This window comes from Paramormyrops kingsleyae, chromosome 1 (genome assembly GCF_048594095.1).
Source record: "Paramormyrops kingsleyae isolate MSU_618 chromosome 1, PKINGS_0.4, whole genome shotgun sequence".
NCBI lineage: Eukaryota > Metazoa > Chordata > Actinopteri > Osteoglossiformes > Mormyridae > Paramormyrops > Paramormyrops kingsleyae.
In genome coordinates this window covers 670,109-688,461 of record NC_132797.1, presented here as the reverse complement: position 1 = coordinate 688,461, position 18,353 = coordinate 670,109, and the positions used below count along the sequence as shown (strand labels likewise).

Below are 18,353 nucleotides of genomic sequence, written 5' to 3'. Positions count from 1 at the left end.
AGATTTGTGGGATGCACATCCAGGGCACGAAGCTCCCGTTCCACCACATCCTAAAGATGCTCTATTGGGTTGAGATCTGGTGACTGTGGGGGCCATTTTAGTACAGTGAACTCATTGTCATGTTCAAGAAACCAATTTGAAATGATTCGAGCTTTGTGACATGGTGCATTATCCTGCTGGAAGTAGCCATCAGAGGATGGGTACATGGTGGTCATAAAGGGATGGACATGGTCAGAAACAATGCTCAGGTAGGCCGTGGCATTTAAACGATGCCCAATTGGCACTAAGGGGCCTAAAGTGTGCCAAGAAAACATCCCCCACACCATTACACCACCACCACCAGCCTGCACAGTGGTAACAAGGCATGATGGATCCATATTCTCATTCTGTTTACGCCAAATTCTGACTCTACCATTTGAATGTCTCAACAGAAATCGAGACTCATCAGACCAGGCAACATTTTTCCAGTTTTCAACTGTCCAATTTTGGTGAGCTCGTGCAAATTGTAGCCTCTTTTTCCTATTTGTAGTGGAGATGAGTGGTACCCGGTGGGGTCTTCTGCTGTTGTAGCCCATCCGCCTCAAGGTTGTGTGTGTTGTGGCTTCACAAATGCTTTGCTGCATACCTCGGTTGTAACGAGTGGTTATTTCAGTCAAAGTTGCTCTTCTATCAGCTTGAATCAGTCGGCCCATTCTCCTCTGACCTCTAGCATCAACAAGGCATTTTCGCCCACAGGACTGCCGAATAATGGATGTTTTTCCCTTTGCACACCATTCTTTGTAAACCCTAGAAATGGTTGTGCGTGAAAATCCCAGTAACTGAGCAGATTGTGAAATACTCAGACCGGCCCGTCTGGCACCAACAACCATGCCACACTCAAAATTGCTTAAATCACCTTTCTTTCCCATTCTGACATTCAGTTTGGAGTTCAGGAGATTGTCTTGACCAGGACCACACCCCTAAATGCATTGAAGCAACTGCCATGTGATTGGTCGATTAGATAATTGCATTAATGAGAAATTGAACAGGTGTTCCTAATAATCCTTTAGGTGAGTGTATATTTGGAGTGATTCACCACCGGAGTGAATTCTGAAATCAAAGAATGAACACTTAAAATGACACTCAAAGAAAACGGATTAATACTAGTCTGCCCTAAACAATAAAGCAATCACTGTAGTTTGTTGTTACTGCAGGAAATTCGGTTTACCATAAAATGGCAATATGAACAGATTGGGCAGTTCCATAAAATATGATGCAATGTATGCATGCTCGAAAAAGCAGACATGCGAAGCACAAAGTGGGCCGGTTGCACGGTCCGGGGAGTGACACGATAGAAAGATTCCGTATGGCGATGCCATTTGCCGAGTCTGACAGGCAGCCGATTAGCGAAGAAGATGCACAGGCGCAGGTGAGATCCTTCTGTCAGTTTCACTTTCTCAATACTGATAATTACCAAATATACACGACAATCAATTTTCTTACCGTGGTATGCTGTGAAACCGGTATACATCTGCAACCCAAATTAAACATTTAAAGCACTTACTACTCAGGTTAAAACATTTCCTTTGACTACCTCAGACTTCGGCACAGTACTGTACACTTTATAGCACACATTTGTTTCATATCCCAGTAGTGTAAATAATGGGAATGGCTCTCATTGTGCAATAAGTGTTTTGGAATAATTCTTTGTTCCCTTGTTTCATCAAGGAGGTTTGTTTTTGCATTTGACACGGATGCCCCGGCGTGAAATTTTACATTGTTCAAGAGCACAGATAGCGACTGTAACACAAAGAGGCTCATTAGGTTCATCTTTCAAGGTGATGGTTGTTGTCAGGTACGCAGAGACATGGTACAGATGCTCATCGTTTGTGGTGAAGAATCTAGACTGCTGTTGTTCTTCAAAGGGGCGGGGGGTGCGGACAGGAACTCTGAAAGCTGCAGATGGTTCTGTATCCTCATGACTTCCTTCTGCCTCATTGGTGTACTCCAGATAAAAGCCCCTGATTATTTATCATCTGAGTTTTCACGCACTCTCCCCAAAGCCGTGTGTCACGATTGACATATGGACTCATAGTCCCCTCTGATGACACCAGAGATACGCAGCAAGACTGACATCACGGCCCACATCCATCTTCCAGCTAGACAAAACACTTTGTGTTTTTCTTTTATCTTCCATTACTCTACTGCCACGGCATGTTCTCCTGTGATGTGATGCGATCTGTTACGGGAGGTGGGGGGGGGATTTATGGTGCAGGCTTTGGATGGCTCTATTCCCTCCCAACTCTCGGGGGACGAGGCGTGTCAATCTGCCGCTATTTGGAGGGGGGTGTAAAAGTCTGTGGGGAGGAGATGCTTTGCCTGGACTCCATCTGCAGTATTGCTAGGGGGTCAGTTAATTCTCCACATTTCTAACAGACCTCTTGAGAATTTTAGTGGAGAGACACCCCCACCCCCATGGCTAATTTGCTACAAGCATTTCCTTCAAATATTTCAGACCAAGAAACAAGAAAAAGTCTGGTCTGATCTGTAGGACATTGAAGAGCTCTTCTAACATTTGAAATATGGATTAAAATTTGTCAGACCCTAACTGGTTTTATGGCGTTCTATGCAAGTATTGATTGATTATTAAAATATGGTAAACAGTGCGACTACCTGTAAAGCTCCAGTGAAGTTTAGAGCCTGAGGAACATGCAATTGCTGCTGAGTATTTAGTTACACCAGATCACTGGTGGCCTCATAGATTTCAACAAACAACAACAAATTTATTTTTGTATAGCGCATTATCACAACATTACATCGTCTCAAAGCGCTTTACAGCATCCCCACCCAAAGCCCCCAGTGAGTAAGTCATAGGCGACAGACCAAGAAACAAGAAAACTCGTATCTCTGTAACATTACAAGATGAATAGCTGACCAGCATGATTATTAACAGTCACACAGAGCCTTTGCTAGATGCACTAGGAGCTGGAGGGTGGCTGATCCCGCAAAGGGACACCGGGGCCATACAGATGTGTAGCTGCATTCCTGAGGGTGTCGGATTCCTTCTCACTGTCCGGTGTTCCCGTGACTGGCGAGCGTGGGTGTCCCCACCTGTCCTCCGCCGGAAGCCTCTGGCTCTGGGGCCTGGACTCGTGCACTAATGTGTGCTTTTGGGTGTGGAGGTCTGTCTGAACCCAGAAAGCTTCCTCTGAGTGTCAAGGGTGGGGGGGGGGGCTTGCTTTGCTATGAAAGTAAACACCTCACTGATGGACAAACATGGAGTGACTGAAGATTTTCTGGAATTTTCATTTAGTGCCATAATTGTCTGCTAATCCATGGAGATGAAGGCCGGGTTGGGGCCGTGAACCGAATGTAGTGCATTTTGAGGCAAAGGTTAGAGAATGGCCTGCAGACTGTGTCCGTTTGCTGAAGGGGGTCTTTTTTCTGAGATGGATGGTTGACCTGAATGTTCTTGTATATACTGAGTGCTGATGACAGGCCACACAGTCTGCCAATCTCATCAGCTCCTTCCGATCTTCAGACTAAACACTCACCTTGATCTCTGCCCTTCTCACCTCTCCCTGTTTATTTTCTCACCTGAATACTGCGCCATATAAACACAAAGATCCCACATCATTTCCTGTTTTAGGTTATGTAGCAATGCATACATCACTGACTGTAGTACTTGGCAAAGTGAAATATATTTTCTATTCACTTCTTTTTAAAATTCACACAGAAAATTATTTGCTAATTATGTGCCTTAGATTGCCATATGTGCTCATATGGGCCTTAAAGTTAGATTTCAGTGTGAGACACTTTGTGGTCTCAGAAGAGGTCTGCACCTTTCACGGTGGAGGTTTGTCCCTGCTGTCACTCTTTGAGGACTGAGCCCTTTGCCTGTTGTTTTGTTACATAAAGACAGTAACTGGGGGCAAGTCTGGTGAAACAGCCAGTGAAAGCCAGGCTTTAGTCAGTGTAGCACTCTTGCTCTGGGGCTGAATGGTGACATCACTCTGTAAACTTTGGGATTTGAACCGGCGACCTGCTGACAGCAGCCTGACCCGCCGGATCACGCACCACCGCCATGTGTAGCACCGACAAGCCATTTGTGAGGCTCTTCCTGTTTGTTTATTTTAGTGTTTCTACAACTTTTGGTCAGTTGAGCATGTGACCCTTAGTGTGAATAATTCCGTGATTTTCCATGAAGCTTTCCATTTGTGTTGTTCAGGTTTAAACATCGATCGCTGCTCCTGGTTTGCGTGTCAAAGTTGAGCCGTTCCATGGAAATGATGTGCAGAAATCAGCTTCTTATCAGACAACGTCCAAGTGAGGGCCGCAGGAGTTACGTCTAATAGCCAAGGCTCCTTCTACATGAAACTGAAAAAGACGCATTTTTGCCCCTTTCATTTACATTCTTGATTCAGTGATAGATGTAAATGAGGTAGGAGAGTGTGAGCGCGCATGGCGACGGTCCATCAGTCCGCACTGGTACCCGGTGGGGGAATGAGCTGCCAAACCACGTCCGGTCATCAGACTCCCTCTCCACTTTCAAGAAACGCCCCAAGACACATCTGTTCCAGGAATTCCTCTTCTAACCTGATACCTCTTTACATTCCCTGAATGTACTTAATTTTGCACTTCTGGTACTTGAATAGTCTTATTAGGTTCGTGCTTTGTTACATGTTGTTGTGTCGCTCCTGCTCCAGTCCTGATTACCCTGTACCTGGGCCATCACTGGGAGCTCACCCTGGCTGCACTCACGCCCGTCACTGGGAGCTCAGCCTGGCTGCACTCACGCCCGTCACTGGGAGCTCAGCTGGGGAGAACAGGGCAAAGATTTGCTCTTCTGAGGCCTTCTGGAAAGGACAGTCGTGCGGCGTAATTGGAAACGTTTGCGGAACAAGCCTGACATAAAGATGGCTCTGGACAACACAGGCAGCTCATTATAAGGCGCTTTAGCAGCCCTCGTTACCTTTCTGTGATCCTGGGTAAGTCATATCCATCAGCCTGGGGGAGGTCACAGTCAGCAGGCTCTGCCCTCTTTCAGGTGTGGGGCACCAACTGGCATAGTACCGGCCTCACCCCCATCCTTTGTCACCCCCGGTACTGGTTTTGTTAGAAGGTTGGTCATCAGACCATAAGATATTAAGCAAGCTCCCAATGCCTTTGGTACCTCTCAAATGTTTAATTATTGAATACATGAAGAGGAAACTTTGCTTGTAATGTTCATTAAGAGATGCAGGTTAGCTGAAACCAGTAGTTTACAGATTTAACCCACTGACCCCTGTCTGCGGACCAGTAAAGTCTGCTTTGAGTCCTGCAGGCGGAGGACCCACTGACCCAAGGTGAGGCTGGCCATCCTGGGTTCTGACCTGAGAGGCCATGAACATGATTTCATCGTTCCAGATCTTTGCCACGGTTGCCGTCCTGTGTGTTGTACCTGCTGGTGTTCTGCTGAGTGTATGAAAGCTTGGCTGATGTCTGGTTGCCATGCTCTCGGCTCACTGGCCTCCACCATGACGTGTGCATTTCTTACGGGTCTCAGACTCTTTAGACTCTGTTCTTTCTCATTGTTCCCCTTTGTTGTCACTTTCACAGCCTTGGGTCGGTGTTTGTATGTTCCGTGTCACAGTGTCTTGCTGGTAATAGCGGTTCTCCACAAACTGTGTTTGTTCTTCTCGCTGCGGCTGCTGTGCTTGGCTCCGTCATAGATGTTCCTCCTCGCCTCTTTGGGTAGCGGAAAGCCGTGGAATCTCGCCTCTCTTGGCAGTGTGTCCCCTGGAAGCAGCTCTGAGTTCCTGAGCGTGAAGATCTTCTGAGGACATTTCACACAGGTGAAGGTCCATGTTCCTTCGGGAGGAACATCTGAGGCACAAAACAAAACAAAAAGACCTCAAAATCTCTATCTGAAAAATAGAGTACAGTAGTATTATTGTGTGTATTTTGAAGTGTAGAGCACTGACATCCCTGCAGACAAGCCAGCAGAAAAAACTAGCTCAAATATTGTTTTTGTAATTAAATACCAGAATATACATTTCACATGTATGTGGGACCTCTGAAGCATTTTTTTATAACTAGCAGGCAAAAAAAAGCAACTTGCAAACCCCCTAGAATCACTGTATCTAGTGGCTGTGATGCGGGAATTAAAGGGGCAGAATTTGCTTAAGCCAGGAGAACAACAGGGAGGAATTTTTACATCTAAGTGTAACAAAAACACCAGGAGATACAGCAGGTTTCCAGAGGAAGTTTCAGTATGTCCACGTAGTTACAGTACCGGACACAGGATGACGGAAAACACTGACTTTAATGACATGTTTAACTAATACAGTACATATGCAGATTCAGTTTTGTTATATAACATTTGTTTATCATAAAGATGAAATATCAACAGCGATAGATGACAAGGGGGGACATGGCCTCAGGCAGACGACTGAAGCCAACTTGACAAAAGTTCTCTTGTATAGTAAAAATAAATATTTTGATAAACGTTTCTGCCGCAGGCTGGAAGCGTGTCGGTTTACAGTGGAAGTCAGACTGGCTCCAAGCCCAGTTTGACGTGTTTATTCTGGCCCGTCCGAGTCTGAGCGAACAGCCCCCTCACACGGCAACCCCGCTTTTTGGCTGTTTGGCAAAAAGTTGAGTCCAGTTCCGCCCAATTCCAAGCAACGCGTTGCCGGAGTGTGGATTTACTGCACCGAAAGGCCGCCATTTTTCAGAGAAGCCTCCTTTATCACCACTGTGAACTCGGCGTTCTGAGTACAGACGCGTTAATTTGAGTTTGCCACGAATGTTCTTCCCGGCATCCCCGAGTTTATTTGTTCTCTTTTCTGTCCTGTGTTATGTCTAACTACCACAGCTAAGAAAGAAAAGTGCCAGCAGTAGAGAGCATGTCAGCCCTGTGTCTATTTTCAGAAACCATTCTTTTACGACACCATTATGTTATTTTTCAATTGAAATGGCATGAAATGAGGAGAGTCTGTGTGCTGGAAAGGATGGGAATCCTGAAAAAGATGGAAGGAAAAGAGGAAGAGGCATTGCAGGCATGACAGCGATGAGCACGCTGTCGCGAGGCCAGGAGACCGGCGTGGCAGTCAGTAATAATGATCCTACTGGTCAGTAATAATGTTCCTACTGGTCAGTAATAATGATCCTACTAGTCAGTAATAATGATCCTACTAGTCAGTAATAATGACCCTACTAGTCAGTAATAATGATCCTACTGGTACTACTGCCGTTATTACTCCTAATAATAAGAATACTCATTGCAGAATGCAGGGGACACCTTCATCTATCTGCTGGGTGATGATGCGTCCTGTGGATGTTCATTCAGGAGCCTGTAAAGCACACGCTGAGTCTTGGCCGTGCCGGTGGCTTGTATAAGATCAGAGGGCGGCTCTCGGACTCACTGAGCCCTGGGAAACAGCTCCTTCCTCTCCTGGCTTCCATTTCTCTGTCTCTTGGTGACGCAGCACAGCACTAAGCCATCTGATGTACCTGGAGTTTATCATCCAGCCAGCAGCGCAATCGCCACGGACACAGGAGGCCAGCGACGGCTTGGTTTGCTTCACTGCTGCTTGGGTCTTTATACAATCCCTTGTCTTGCAGGATGTAGGTTTCCTGACCTTTGCTGACTGCCAGACAGGGACACGTTACAGTAGTCAAGTGATTCTGCAATGTACACGGAATACAAATAGAATTAATTTATTAACATTATACAGGAAGAAGTACAACTGAAATTTCATTCTTAGCATGTCCCATATTACCCTCCTGAGATGCACACAGACATACAGGTGAGAGAAAAGCTTGGGGTCAGACATTTATCCATCACCCCTGGAACAGTCGGGATTAAGGGCCTTGCTCCAGGGCCCAGCAGTGATGTGATTAATCTGCCAGTCACAGGATTTGAACCAGTAACCTTCTGGGTCCTAACCCACACACTCGCACACTGGCGAGCTTTGGTGATGTGAAATATCAATAGATTTGCTTCAGACACACCTTTCTGTCTGTAGGACAGAGTAATGGGAGTGGCTGAGAGGGAACCTCGCAGTGGTACACAGCCTCTTCCTGTCAGGCTGCAGCGTCGGGGTCTGGCCGCTGGGGTCCTCAACGGCTTTATCGTGGTCGCCCAGGTGTTTGCATAGGGGACCCTGGTCAGCCCCAGTCCATCAGCCAAAACCAGCCACTCTGGCCCGGTGAACCCCCTCCAGTCGGGCCCTGCTTCTCCCCTCGTCGCCTCACCCCCGACCTCAGCTGTCGCAAACCAGTTACAGCAGATCCACTCCTTTTTCCGGAAAGGCCCGATTCCACCCTGGATATCGGCGTCGGGTGTGCTCCTGAGTGCCGGGATGTTTACATTACGCTGAGTGGTTCCGGCCCGTCGAGGATGTGTCAGGCTTCACTGTTCCTGCATGCATCCCGCTGCTGTGCCGCTATTTCTCTGCACATGTTCGCGGGACTTTGGAAGCATTTCTGGTCCATATATGGGAATGAAACTGACCTGGACAGCACAGACTGGTCTGAAGTTTAGAGAGAATGAACAGCTTTTGAGGTGTGCTGTTGTTTTCCCATTTACTTGAACTGGTTTGTATTGGGGCATCTTGTGTTGCTTATTAGAGTGGTGTCACAAATCTGGACTGTCTAGTTGTGGGATATCAGTCTTTCTTTTCTCCCTGCCTTTATTCCTTTATGCATTGATATTAAGAAGGAATGACATTCCACAGGATCCTCTGTTGTTCAGAGGCCTGTGGTTATTGACAAAAAAGTGATGAATGTTATTGCTGCAGTTTGGTAGAGCGTCTCTCTACCACAACTTTTCCAGACTTCCTGTCAATGCAGCCAAAGCATACGATGGGATTTTCTGCACAAACCTTCCTGAGAGGCAGACCTTGGCCCTGGCTTTCAAGTGCGGATGAGAATTAGCTCTGTGTCAGTGGTTCGTGTCACATTGAATTACACCACATTGTTGTGAATTAGTCTCAGTGCCGCAAGGCTGGGGCTGAGCCCACTGCCACAGTGAAGGGACACACTCGGGCCGGTCCATGATCACGCATCAGATGGGTAGTGGTCACATGCTACAACAGAAGGGAATTGAAACACGGCGGAAGTTCAGGTTTGAGTGCCGCTGCCCATGTCCTTTGGACGCTGCACGTAGATAATTCATTTCAAGAGTAAGTGTTTATAGCAGGGGTGTCCTTTCAAGGCATTAACACAGAGCATCAGAAGTGATGTCCGGTCACAGCTAAAAGCTGAGCTTCCACTAAAATACTCAGGTAATGTATGCAGCCGCTGAGATATTAAATAAAAGAATTCTTTTTGTATGTAGGTCCCCGGTGTAGGAAAAGCATTAAACAGCAGGATCAGCTTCGCAAGCAGGTGTCACTGTTGTTATCTGTGGCTCCGGGATTCATACTTTTGCAGGTTCTGCGGCCACAGTGAGTGGGAGTCACACAGACGGCTGTGTGCAGTGAGGCCACAAGCCGGGCTCATTGCATAAGAATATTATGGGACGTGTTTCGGTCGCCCTGAGAAAATCTACGCAGGAATAGCCACAGAATGACGTAAGACTCGGCGAGAGAGTGAAAGGAGGAGAGGAGGCTGGGAGTGACCTCTGTCCGCGTTCCCTGTCCACAGAATCGTGATCGACGGCTGAAACCCAGCTGAGGCCGTGTGGGAGGGAACGCGAACCCAAAAGGCCCAGAGAGCGCAGAGACTGAGGCGTTTCTTCTTCTGTCCTTAAAGCTTGACGCTTGTTTATTTTTCTCCCTCCCCCAAGCTGAGGCGCCCTAGCACTGGATCTTTCTCCAGGGAGACGCGTCGGTGCTGTTGGGGACTCCACTGCTTTGCAGTTGTTTACTTTTGGTATTGAGTGTCTGCCTGCTTCTATCATGGGTTTGGGGGGGGGGGGCTGTGTCTGTTCATAATTGATCAGGGGGGGTAGCCACTTTCCCCAAGGGTTACGACGTGGTAGCTCCCCTTTGTTTGCTTGGGTGCCCCAGCGTGGCAGTTCAAACAGCTCTGCCAGCCGTATTATGCACATCCTGTCAAAGCAGCGGTTGTCATGGATACTGGGCTGCGCCATAAGGAAACAAACCCCCTCGATTCTTACAGAAAGTGTCTGACTGCCTTGAGTGTTTTTATCTCCTGCGAAGAAACAGCAGCGTCCTTCGTTTTCTTGTTGCGATTCTGTGCATCCATAGCTTTCGGGAGTCTGGCCACAGGACTTGTTTTCACAGCTGGCAGTGCGAGCGCAGCTCCGTGACCGATAGGGTCACCAGGCCCTGAGTCATTCCCAGACAGCCAAACTCAGATATTAACTCAGAGGTACCCAAACTGAAAGTTTATGTAAGTCACTTAGAATTAATGAGCAGGAATATTAAAACATCGTTTTGGTATTACTTACTAGAACATTTCTGGTAATTAAATGTAATTAAAGTTTGTTCCCATTTTTTATCCCGCTTGAATCAAATGCTGTGCAGAAGGTGACTGGTGATGTGAAGGTGACTGGTGATGTGTAATGTTTTAGCGGACGCTGGTGGTAAGGAGCCGTTTTGGGGGCTTGTGGGTTTAGTATGTAAACACCAGTGGGCGCCTCTCCCTGTGGGGGGGGCAGTTTTAAAGGTCAGCCTTAAATATGCCGAAATCCCCGCCACTCCTGAGGGTGCCTGTTAGCGGAGCAGCGCCCCCCCGTGTCTGGCCACATGTTCACACCGGCGCTTCAAACGCTCTGCCATTCGTTGGCGTTCAGACCTTCGTCTCCATCCAAACTGAGGAAAGCTGTTTTCGGTCTCCTTGCCTTTTTTTGGCTGCCTGATGTGACGTTCTTTGTTGTTGGCTTTTCCCCTCCCAGACGGCGAGGAGGCGCAGGTGCGCTTCAGCTGAGTCAGTGTGTTTTTCTTGCCCCCCAGGTGCCTCAAGCAGCCGAGCGCCTCCTCCCACCGCATCGGGCTTCCAGCCCAAAGGCTTCCCAGAACAGCGAGCAGCAGCGTCTGCGGCAGGTGAGCGGCCTCTCCGCCGGCTCATGCCAGCTCCTGCCACCCCCAGCTATTTCCTGAGGCCCACGGCCGTGTTTGATTTGGCCGCTCCGCCTCCGAGTTATCCACCGCTGAACACAGCCACTGTGTTCTTGAGAAGTGAACCCTGAAAGGCCGCTCCCTATTTTAGGAAGACCCCGCCAGTAAAAGAAACAAAGGATTTTCATCTGGGAGCCTCCCTTCTCCAACACAATCAGCGTCCTCATTGGCTGGGGCGGCAGGGCTTCCTGCGTATCAGCCAAGCAGTGGCCTGCCACTCCTTGGCCCCGCCCCTTGGCCCCGATTTGGGGTCATTCTCTGTTGGGTGATGCCCTTTGGAGCTGAGAAGCCAGAGGCTGATGTACCTGTGTCTGGCTGCCTGCGTACTTGCGGTGTGTCTCCATGCCCATATGATTGGCATCTTTCCTCAAGGTCAGGGGGTCATAATTCATACACCTATCTGATAATTAGTAAATGACATGTTTTCAATCGGGGAGTGACAGGGGAGGGTGCACTCCAGGGGTCCCTCCATACATCCCCACTCAAGGTTAACCATTTGGCCATATGCGTCAACTTGAGACTTCAGCTATACTCCTTCAGGTATAGCTGTGAAATGAGAGCAGCGGTGAAATAATTAGCATTAAGGGTCTGTGGTGCCTTAATATGTACACATGTTTTTTTTCCCTCTCCTGACAATTTTGTCTATTTTGGTCTGTAACTCACCCTACTTCTCAAAGGCGGGTTGTTTTTATAATGTGAGTTATTAAACAGGAAATAGAGACTTCTGAAGCCTGGAATGTCCCACGTCACCCCTCCAATGTCTGTGACCTCCACCACGCCAGCGGAGGCACCAGACAGAGGGTGTCTGGTGATTAGGCCATACGGCCAGGCATGTACAAGACTGTGTGCCTTCATTTATGTGCCTCTGAGATCATCTCTGAGGTTCACCATTAAACGAGTCGTGTGCCGCGTGTAGCGTGATGCTCTTCAGAGGGGTGATTTATTCGGCTGGTTACCAGCCAGGCTGCGCCTTGCTGCGTGGTTCAGGTCAGTCGCAGTCATCATCCAACCCTCTCTGCGCACCATGCGCACACAGTCGTCCCATGAGTCCCTGGAAGAGGGTTTTTTTGGTAAAAATATATTCAATTTAATAAGAATAAAAAGAGATATAAGAATAAAAATGAAACACATGGTGTGGACTTAGTCGCTGTCACCTTCCACGACTCGCCCCTCTGTGATCTTGTAACGTTATGTTTTTTAAGCTGAATTCCACTCTAAATGGGACACACAGTGAAATTCATCGTACTGTGATTACTCTCCACTTTCATAGAAGTGCCACGACCATGAACCGCGTCATTTCCCATGAGGCCCAGGAACTGGTAAACTCAGCTTTGCCTTCTGGGACCTAGCAAAGAGCTTCGGGGGCAGGCCAGTGGATGGCAATCATGTGGAGGCCGGACCTGCCTTTGCACGCGATTACTCCTCCGATCTCTGTTCTGAGGTGTTAAACTTACACACAGTTACTTCATGTGCGAATTTCAGTTTGTGGATATTTCGTCAGATGGTTCCCATGATCTGTGTCCACCCTTCAGTGTATGAAATCTGCCTCAGTGGGCCTGGGAGGGTGAAGGGGGGGATTTTCCTGGGCGGGCTTAATGCTTGCTGCTGGCATGAATTGCTGCAGCGGCCGTAGGTCAGTTAATATTCACCGAGTGTTTGCTTCCAGTAATTTCCGTGACCTTCCATTAAAAATCACAAGATGCATGTAATTATGCTGCTAATTAAAAGTTTACCAGTTAAACTTCAGTCATGTCACTTTGCTGTGCATTAGAAGGATACTCACTTTTATCAGGTCTTTTCATTAAGCCTTTTCTTTATTTTAAAGCTAGCATGTCTATTTTACGCCGTCCTTGACAAGCCCTCACACTCCCTCTGAATGGTATATAAGGGAGAAAAGGCCTTTAATCACTTCTAAAATGAATCGTTTTACCTTGTTTCTTGAGTCATCTTTTATTATATATTTCAATTTATTTGATCACATTTACTAATGTCTCCATTGTGGCGGCGTCTCTGCATGTGCTGAGGGCTTCATCATGGCAGATATGGCCTCACCTAAAGAGAGCTGCTCTTCACTTTTGGCAGAATGTACAGTGCAGAGCATCACCTGCGCGGCAGGGGCAGGTCCCCATGAGCTGGTCAGTGGAAACAGCAGGGGGCCCACAGAGATGAAGCGGACCTACCTGCTTTATAGTGTGGGATAGGATCTCTGCCCGTCCGGCCTTTACGTATCGGCCTTAGCCAGCTAAGTAAATGATCAATGCCAGAATGTAATTAATGAAAATGGGTCTGATGGAATCTAACACTGTGTATCTTCAATCTTTTGACTGTCCAAACTGGCAGTTTAAACTGGCACCTGTGGGTGAGATGTGGACCACAGCCCCTCCAGAACTCCTTTGCTTGGTTAGTCCAGTCCAGCTCTGGATGGAGGAGGTGATTTTTGTGATTCTGCTGCCCCAGAATGTGACACCAAGGTCAAGCTGCCGTCTGTCTCACTCATCATCTGGGGACATCAGGGCGCTCCTTCTCTCTCTGTCCCTGGAAGTGAAATTTTATACCTACAAACATTGGCAGCTCCACCTCCCGGCCCGTCTGTCCGCTCTCCTGTGATTTCGCTAAATTCTCCGGTACTCTTTGCAGTGAGCGATGTGCTTTTCACACAACACCTCTCCCCAGTCAAATCCAGACATCAGCCTTCATCGGTAGTAAGAGCTTGAGGGATAAATCAAACCATTTCAGACCACTCATTTAACATAAATGTAAGTCACTTTGCTGACAACTTCACCAGGACCCCCTCCCACAAAGATTTACCTGTCTTATAATGTCACCTGAAACCACTCGCCGCAGTGCCACTCTTCTTTCTGATAATGCCACCGCAAACCCTTCACCCAGCATCAGTCACCTGTCTCACAGCATGACTGGGAACCTCTCCGCCAGCATCAGTCACCTGTCTCACAGCATCACTGGGAACCCCTCCCCCTGCATCAGTCACCTGTCTCACAGCATCACTAGGAACCCCTCCGCCAGCATCAGTCACCTGTCTCACAGCATCACTGGGAACCCCTCCGCCAGCATCAGTCACCTGTCTCACAGCATCACTGGGAACCCCTCCCCCTGCATCAGTCACCTGTCTCACAGCATAACTGGGAACCCCTCCGCCAGCATCAGTCACCTGTCTCACAGCATCACTGGGAACCCCTCCGCCAGCATCAGTCACCTGTCTCACAGCATCACTGGGAACCCCTCCCCCTGCATCAGTCACCTGTCTCACAGCATAACTGGGAACCCCTCCGCCAGCATCAGTCACCTGTCTCACAGCATCACTGGGAACCCCTCCGCCAGCATCAGTCACCTGTCTCACAGCATCACTGGGAACCCCTCCCCCTGCATCAGTCACCTGTCTCACAGCATCACTGGGAACCCCTCCCCCTGCATCAGTCACCTGTCTCACAGCATCACTGGGAACCCCTCCTCCAGCATCAGTCACCTGTCTCACAGCATCACTGGGAACCTCTCCGCCAGCATCAGTCACCTGTCTCACAGCATCACTGGGAACCCCTCCCCCTGCATCAGTCACCTGTCTCACAGCATCACTGGGAACCCCTCCGCCAGCATCAGTCACCTGTCTCACAGCATCACTGGGAAACCCTCCCCCTGCATCAGTCACCTGTCTCACAGCATCACTAGGAACCCCTCCGCCAGCATCAGTCACCTGTCTCACAGCATCACTGGGAATCCCTCCGCCAGCATCAGTCACCTGTCTCACAGCATCACTGGGAACCCCTCCCCCTGCATCAGTCACCTGTCTCACAGCATCACTGGGAACCCCTCCTCTGATCCCGAAGTCCCTGCCCTGCTCTGAGTGCTGGGCCATGTCTACATGCCAAACAGGGGCCTCCCCCTCCAAGCCTGATTAAATAACTCGTGACTGAATAGCCAGTCAGCTTAAGACACTTGTTTCATTGTGCGCATTTCATATTTCTTATTATAGCAGGTGAGAATACCACTGTCTCTTCCTCACGTTTTCCATAATATAATTAATGTCTCCGGCAATCCACTCAGCTTTGCCGCACGTCGGATATCCCGAAGAAGCTCATTAAGCCATTCGCCATCATCTTTTTTTTCATTTGCTGATGGGCATTTCTCACATTACAAGGGGGGATTGTTCTCGGAGTATCAGAGCAGGAGCCGGCGGCTGTGTGCCAAAAAGCCTGTCCATTGATTGCGAATGTTTTCGCCCGTAAACATTTATTAATGCCACATCTTCCCACTACAGTCGCATCCGTGGAGAACGACAACAATCCACGATTCAGCCTTCGTCTCTGCTTCCTCCACACAGCTGTCAATCAAGTCGCTGCAGGCCCACCATTGGTGTGTGTGGGGGGGTCCAATTCAGCAATTATCATGTCATATACTTGAAAATGTAAATGAGTGAGTGTGTAAAATTAAATTTATGGGTTGTCAGTGAAGAAAAAGAATGAGGAGTGCAATTACATATCCTCTTTCATCTTTTCAAGGCAGAAAAGCATGCAGTTAAATGCTGGAATTAGCACTTTCCGGGTGTCGCAATTAAAGGCCCAGAGCAACTATCTGCCATTTCTGCTTTGTCTGTGTCTGTGTGTGTGTGTGTGTGTGTGTGTGTGTGTGTGTTCGCGCATGCAGACAAGCAAGGAGATACAATTATTGTCCAACGCGCTGCTGAAAAGCTTTCGAAAGCACAAAAGACGTGTGTCACTTTTGTGTGGGGCATTCTGTTCTTCGACTGGGCCAGCCTCCCTTGGCCTGAAACTAATATTATTCCGAGCACTTTTGAAGTTCTGCTCCCAACGTGAGTGCCGGATTTGCACGGGTGGCTCACCTGCGGTCTGTCCGACTGCTAGATTACAGCCTGAAATTATAGGTGTGAGGTTTACCCTTGTGCTGTAGCTGGGTATTAAAATGATGTGGAAACCTGTTCAGAGACCAGCTATGCTGCCAGGGTCCCCAACCTGGGGATTTGAACCAGCAACGTTCTGATCACAGGCTCAGTAACCTAACCTGCTGGGACACACACTGCTCCCCAACGCCTTTCTACAAATCTGAGAGAATAAAAGTTTAATTAAAAGTTTCCGTATGATGTACAGAAGTCCATTAAATAGACCAGGCAGCCTTAGAAGAACAGGGGGCCTGGTAGTATTTCATAGTGATGAAGGGTGATGGGTGCAGCACCTGGTCAGATGTACAGAATCTGAATGCTGCTATTAACCTGTAACAGATTGTTTATAATTGCAGATAAAAATAGGCATAACACAATACCACATGCAACAACTACTGAAAATGAATAAGTATTTCATATGAAGATGGTAATAAGTAGGTGAACAGAAACATGAGTAAAGTACGATGGTGAAACATGCAGATACATTCTAAAATATTGCACATAAAAATAGAGCTGTCGCAATTATTCAATTAAACTCGAATTACTCCATTATTAACAAGCACTCCATTATTAAAATTTTCCTTCTTGTTTTCTCGCCAGTGTAGTAGAAGGAAGACAGCACAATGCAGGGTGAGGGACCAGATAAAGAGCGAAAGCATCATTTTTTTTAAAGTAATTCATATTATATGTGAATTTGAATGTAGTTGTCTGTCAGTATTCTAAAGCTGAGCTTAAATATCACCACAGAGAAAAAAATGAGCAGACCTCAGTTACATTCAGTGCATTAGTGAATGCCTTTTTGTTCCCATCTCTATATTTCTGCATCAGAAAATTTGATCGATAACCAATATATACGCTTGTCCAGTATCCCCGGTGTCGGCAGTGAAACTTGCCAGTGCTTAAAATAAAGATCAATCTGCTGGCCAGGATTAATCATGAATTATAAACATGTCGTGGGTCATATAAATAAAATCGAAATAAAAGGCTGTGTCCTGTTTTGGTCACGATAGATCCCCAATAACACCCTAAATTGTGCTGGCATGGGGTGCAGTTTTGTATGAAATTACATGTGACATTTAACCTACAAGCTTCTTGTGTCACTCCTGCTTATTTAATATAAAGGTTATAGTTCCAGTAGTGTGGTGGGAAAAGGATACATGAAAGTGACCAGGAACTACAAAAAGATGGCCCAGGAACTCGGAACATGGACCTAGGTTCCTGAACCTCAGAGGGAAATCTAATGTTAACTAATATAATACTTTACTTGACGGGGCACAAATAATATGGTATTATGCTATTAGTTATATATTAATTAACCACAACCTATGTCTGTTACATACTGATCTCATGTTAATTCATCATTAATAAATTGTGACGCATGTTTTATCTCAAACATATCTCAAATATTTATTACTATATCTGTTGATTCTGTAAACCTTTGTGAACTACTGAAGGAACAAGTAATGAATAACACAAGGGGAATCCTGATCTCATGTTTGTTCATCATTAATGAATCCTGATGCATCTTTTCTCATCTTTTTCATGATTTTTTTCATGATTTGCACTTCTGTAGTAACTTAGTTATTACTAAGTATTTGTGCCCCTTCAAGTAAAGTTTTACCACTAATATTAATATTTTTTCAATTATAGATTAATATGACTCCCGGAAGACATCAAAGGTAGGCCTGAAGTTGTTCTTTTTTGCAGTAGTCAGCGAGCCTATCAGAGCACATAGATGGCTGCGGAGGCCGGGAAAGAAACAGTCTCCCACTGAAATTCAATCAGTTTGTTAAAGAATTTAAATAAAACTTTTCTTTGTTGGAGTTTGATTTCAGAACTTTATAGTGTCTATGGACTATAACTACATTGCAGATTTGTTATGGCTTGGGCTTGGCCGCCCATTACAAATCGTCCTCCACGTTCATTGTCCCTACATCTGCTGAGAGGTGCTTGTTCAGATCCTCTAAATAGTGTCTTGTTGTAGTAACGGAAGAGAGTGGACTAGTTTAAGTCTTATGGTTTAAGTCCAAAGCAGGCCAACATATAGCAGAACACTTTTGTGTTTGTATGTACTGTAAGTGCTGTTAAGCTGTATTGGACTGTGTGGCCCCCTCACCTTTATTCTGGTCCAACTGCAGTGTCATTTCTGGCTTCACCACTGGTGTGCACCCTGCAATGTGTGCGATTTGTGGGATGCATATCCAGGGCACGAAGCTCCCGTTCCACCACATCCCAAAGATGCTCTATTGGGTTGAGATCTGGTGACTGTGGGGGCCATTTTAGTACAGTGAACTCATTGTCATGTTCAAGAAACCAATTTGAAATGATTCGAGCTTTGTGACATGGTGCATTATCCTGCTGGAAGTAGCCATCAGAGGATGGGTACATGGTGG

At 47.0% G+C, this 18,353-nt stretch overlaps 1 protein-coding gene across 5 annotated transcripts in view; it reads left to right on the top strand.

Moving 5' to 3' along the window:
• Positions 1 to 18,353, top strand: part of LOC111854601 (forkhead box protein P2-like) — a 110,652-nt gene that overhangs the window by 52,212 nt on the left and 40,087 nt on the right. For 4 of the 5 annotated variants that reach the window (XM_072711110.1, XM_072711062.1, XM_072711000.1 and 1 more), the window contains exon 3: positions 10,884 to 10,973. In XM_072711110.1, the coding sequence (XP_072567211.1) occupies positions 10,884 to 10,973 (90 nt within the window). Of the gene's footprint in view, positions 1 to 10,883; positions 10,974 to 11,139; positions 11,381 to 18,353 lie in introns of all 5 variants that reach the window. The other variant, XM_072711149.1, reaches the window with a different exon arrangement.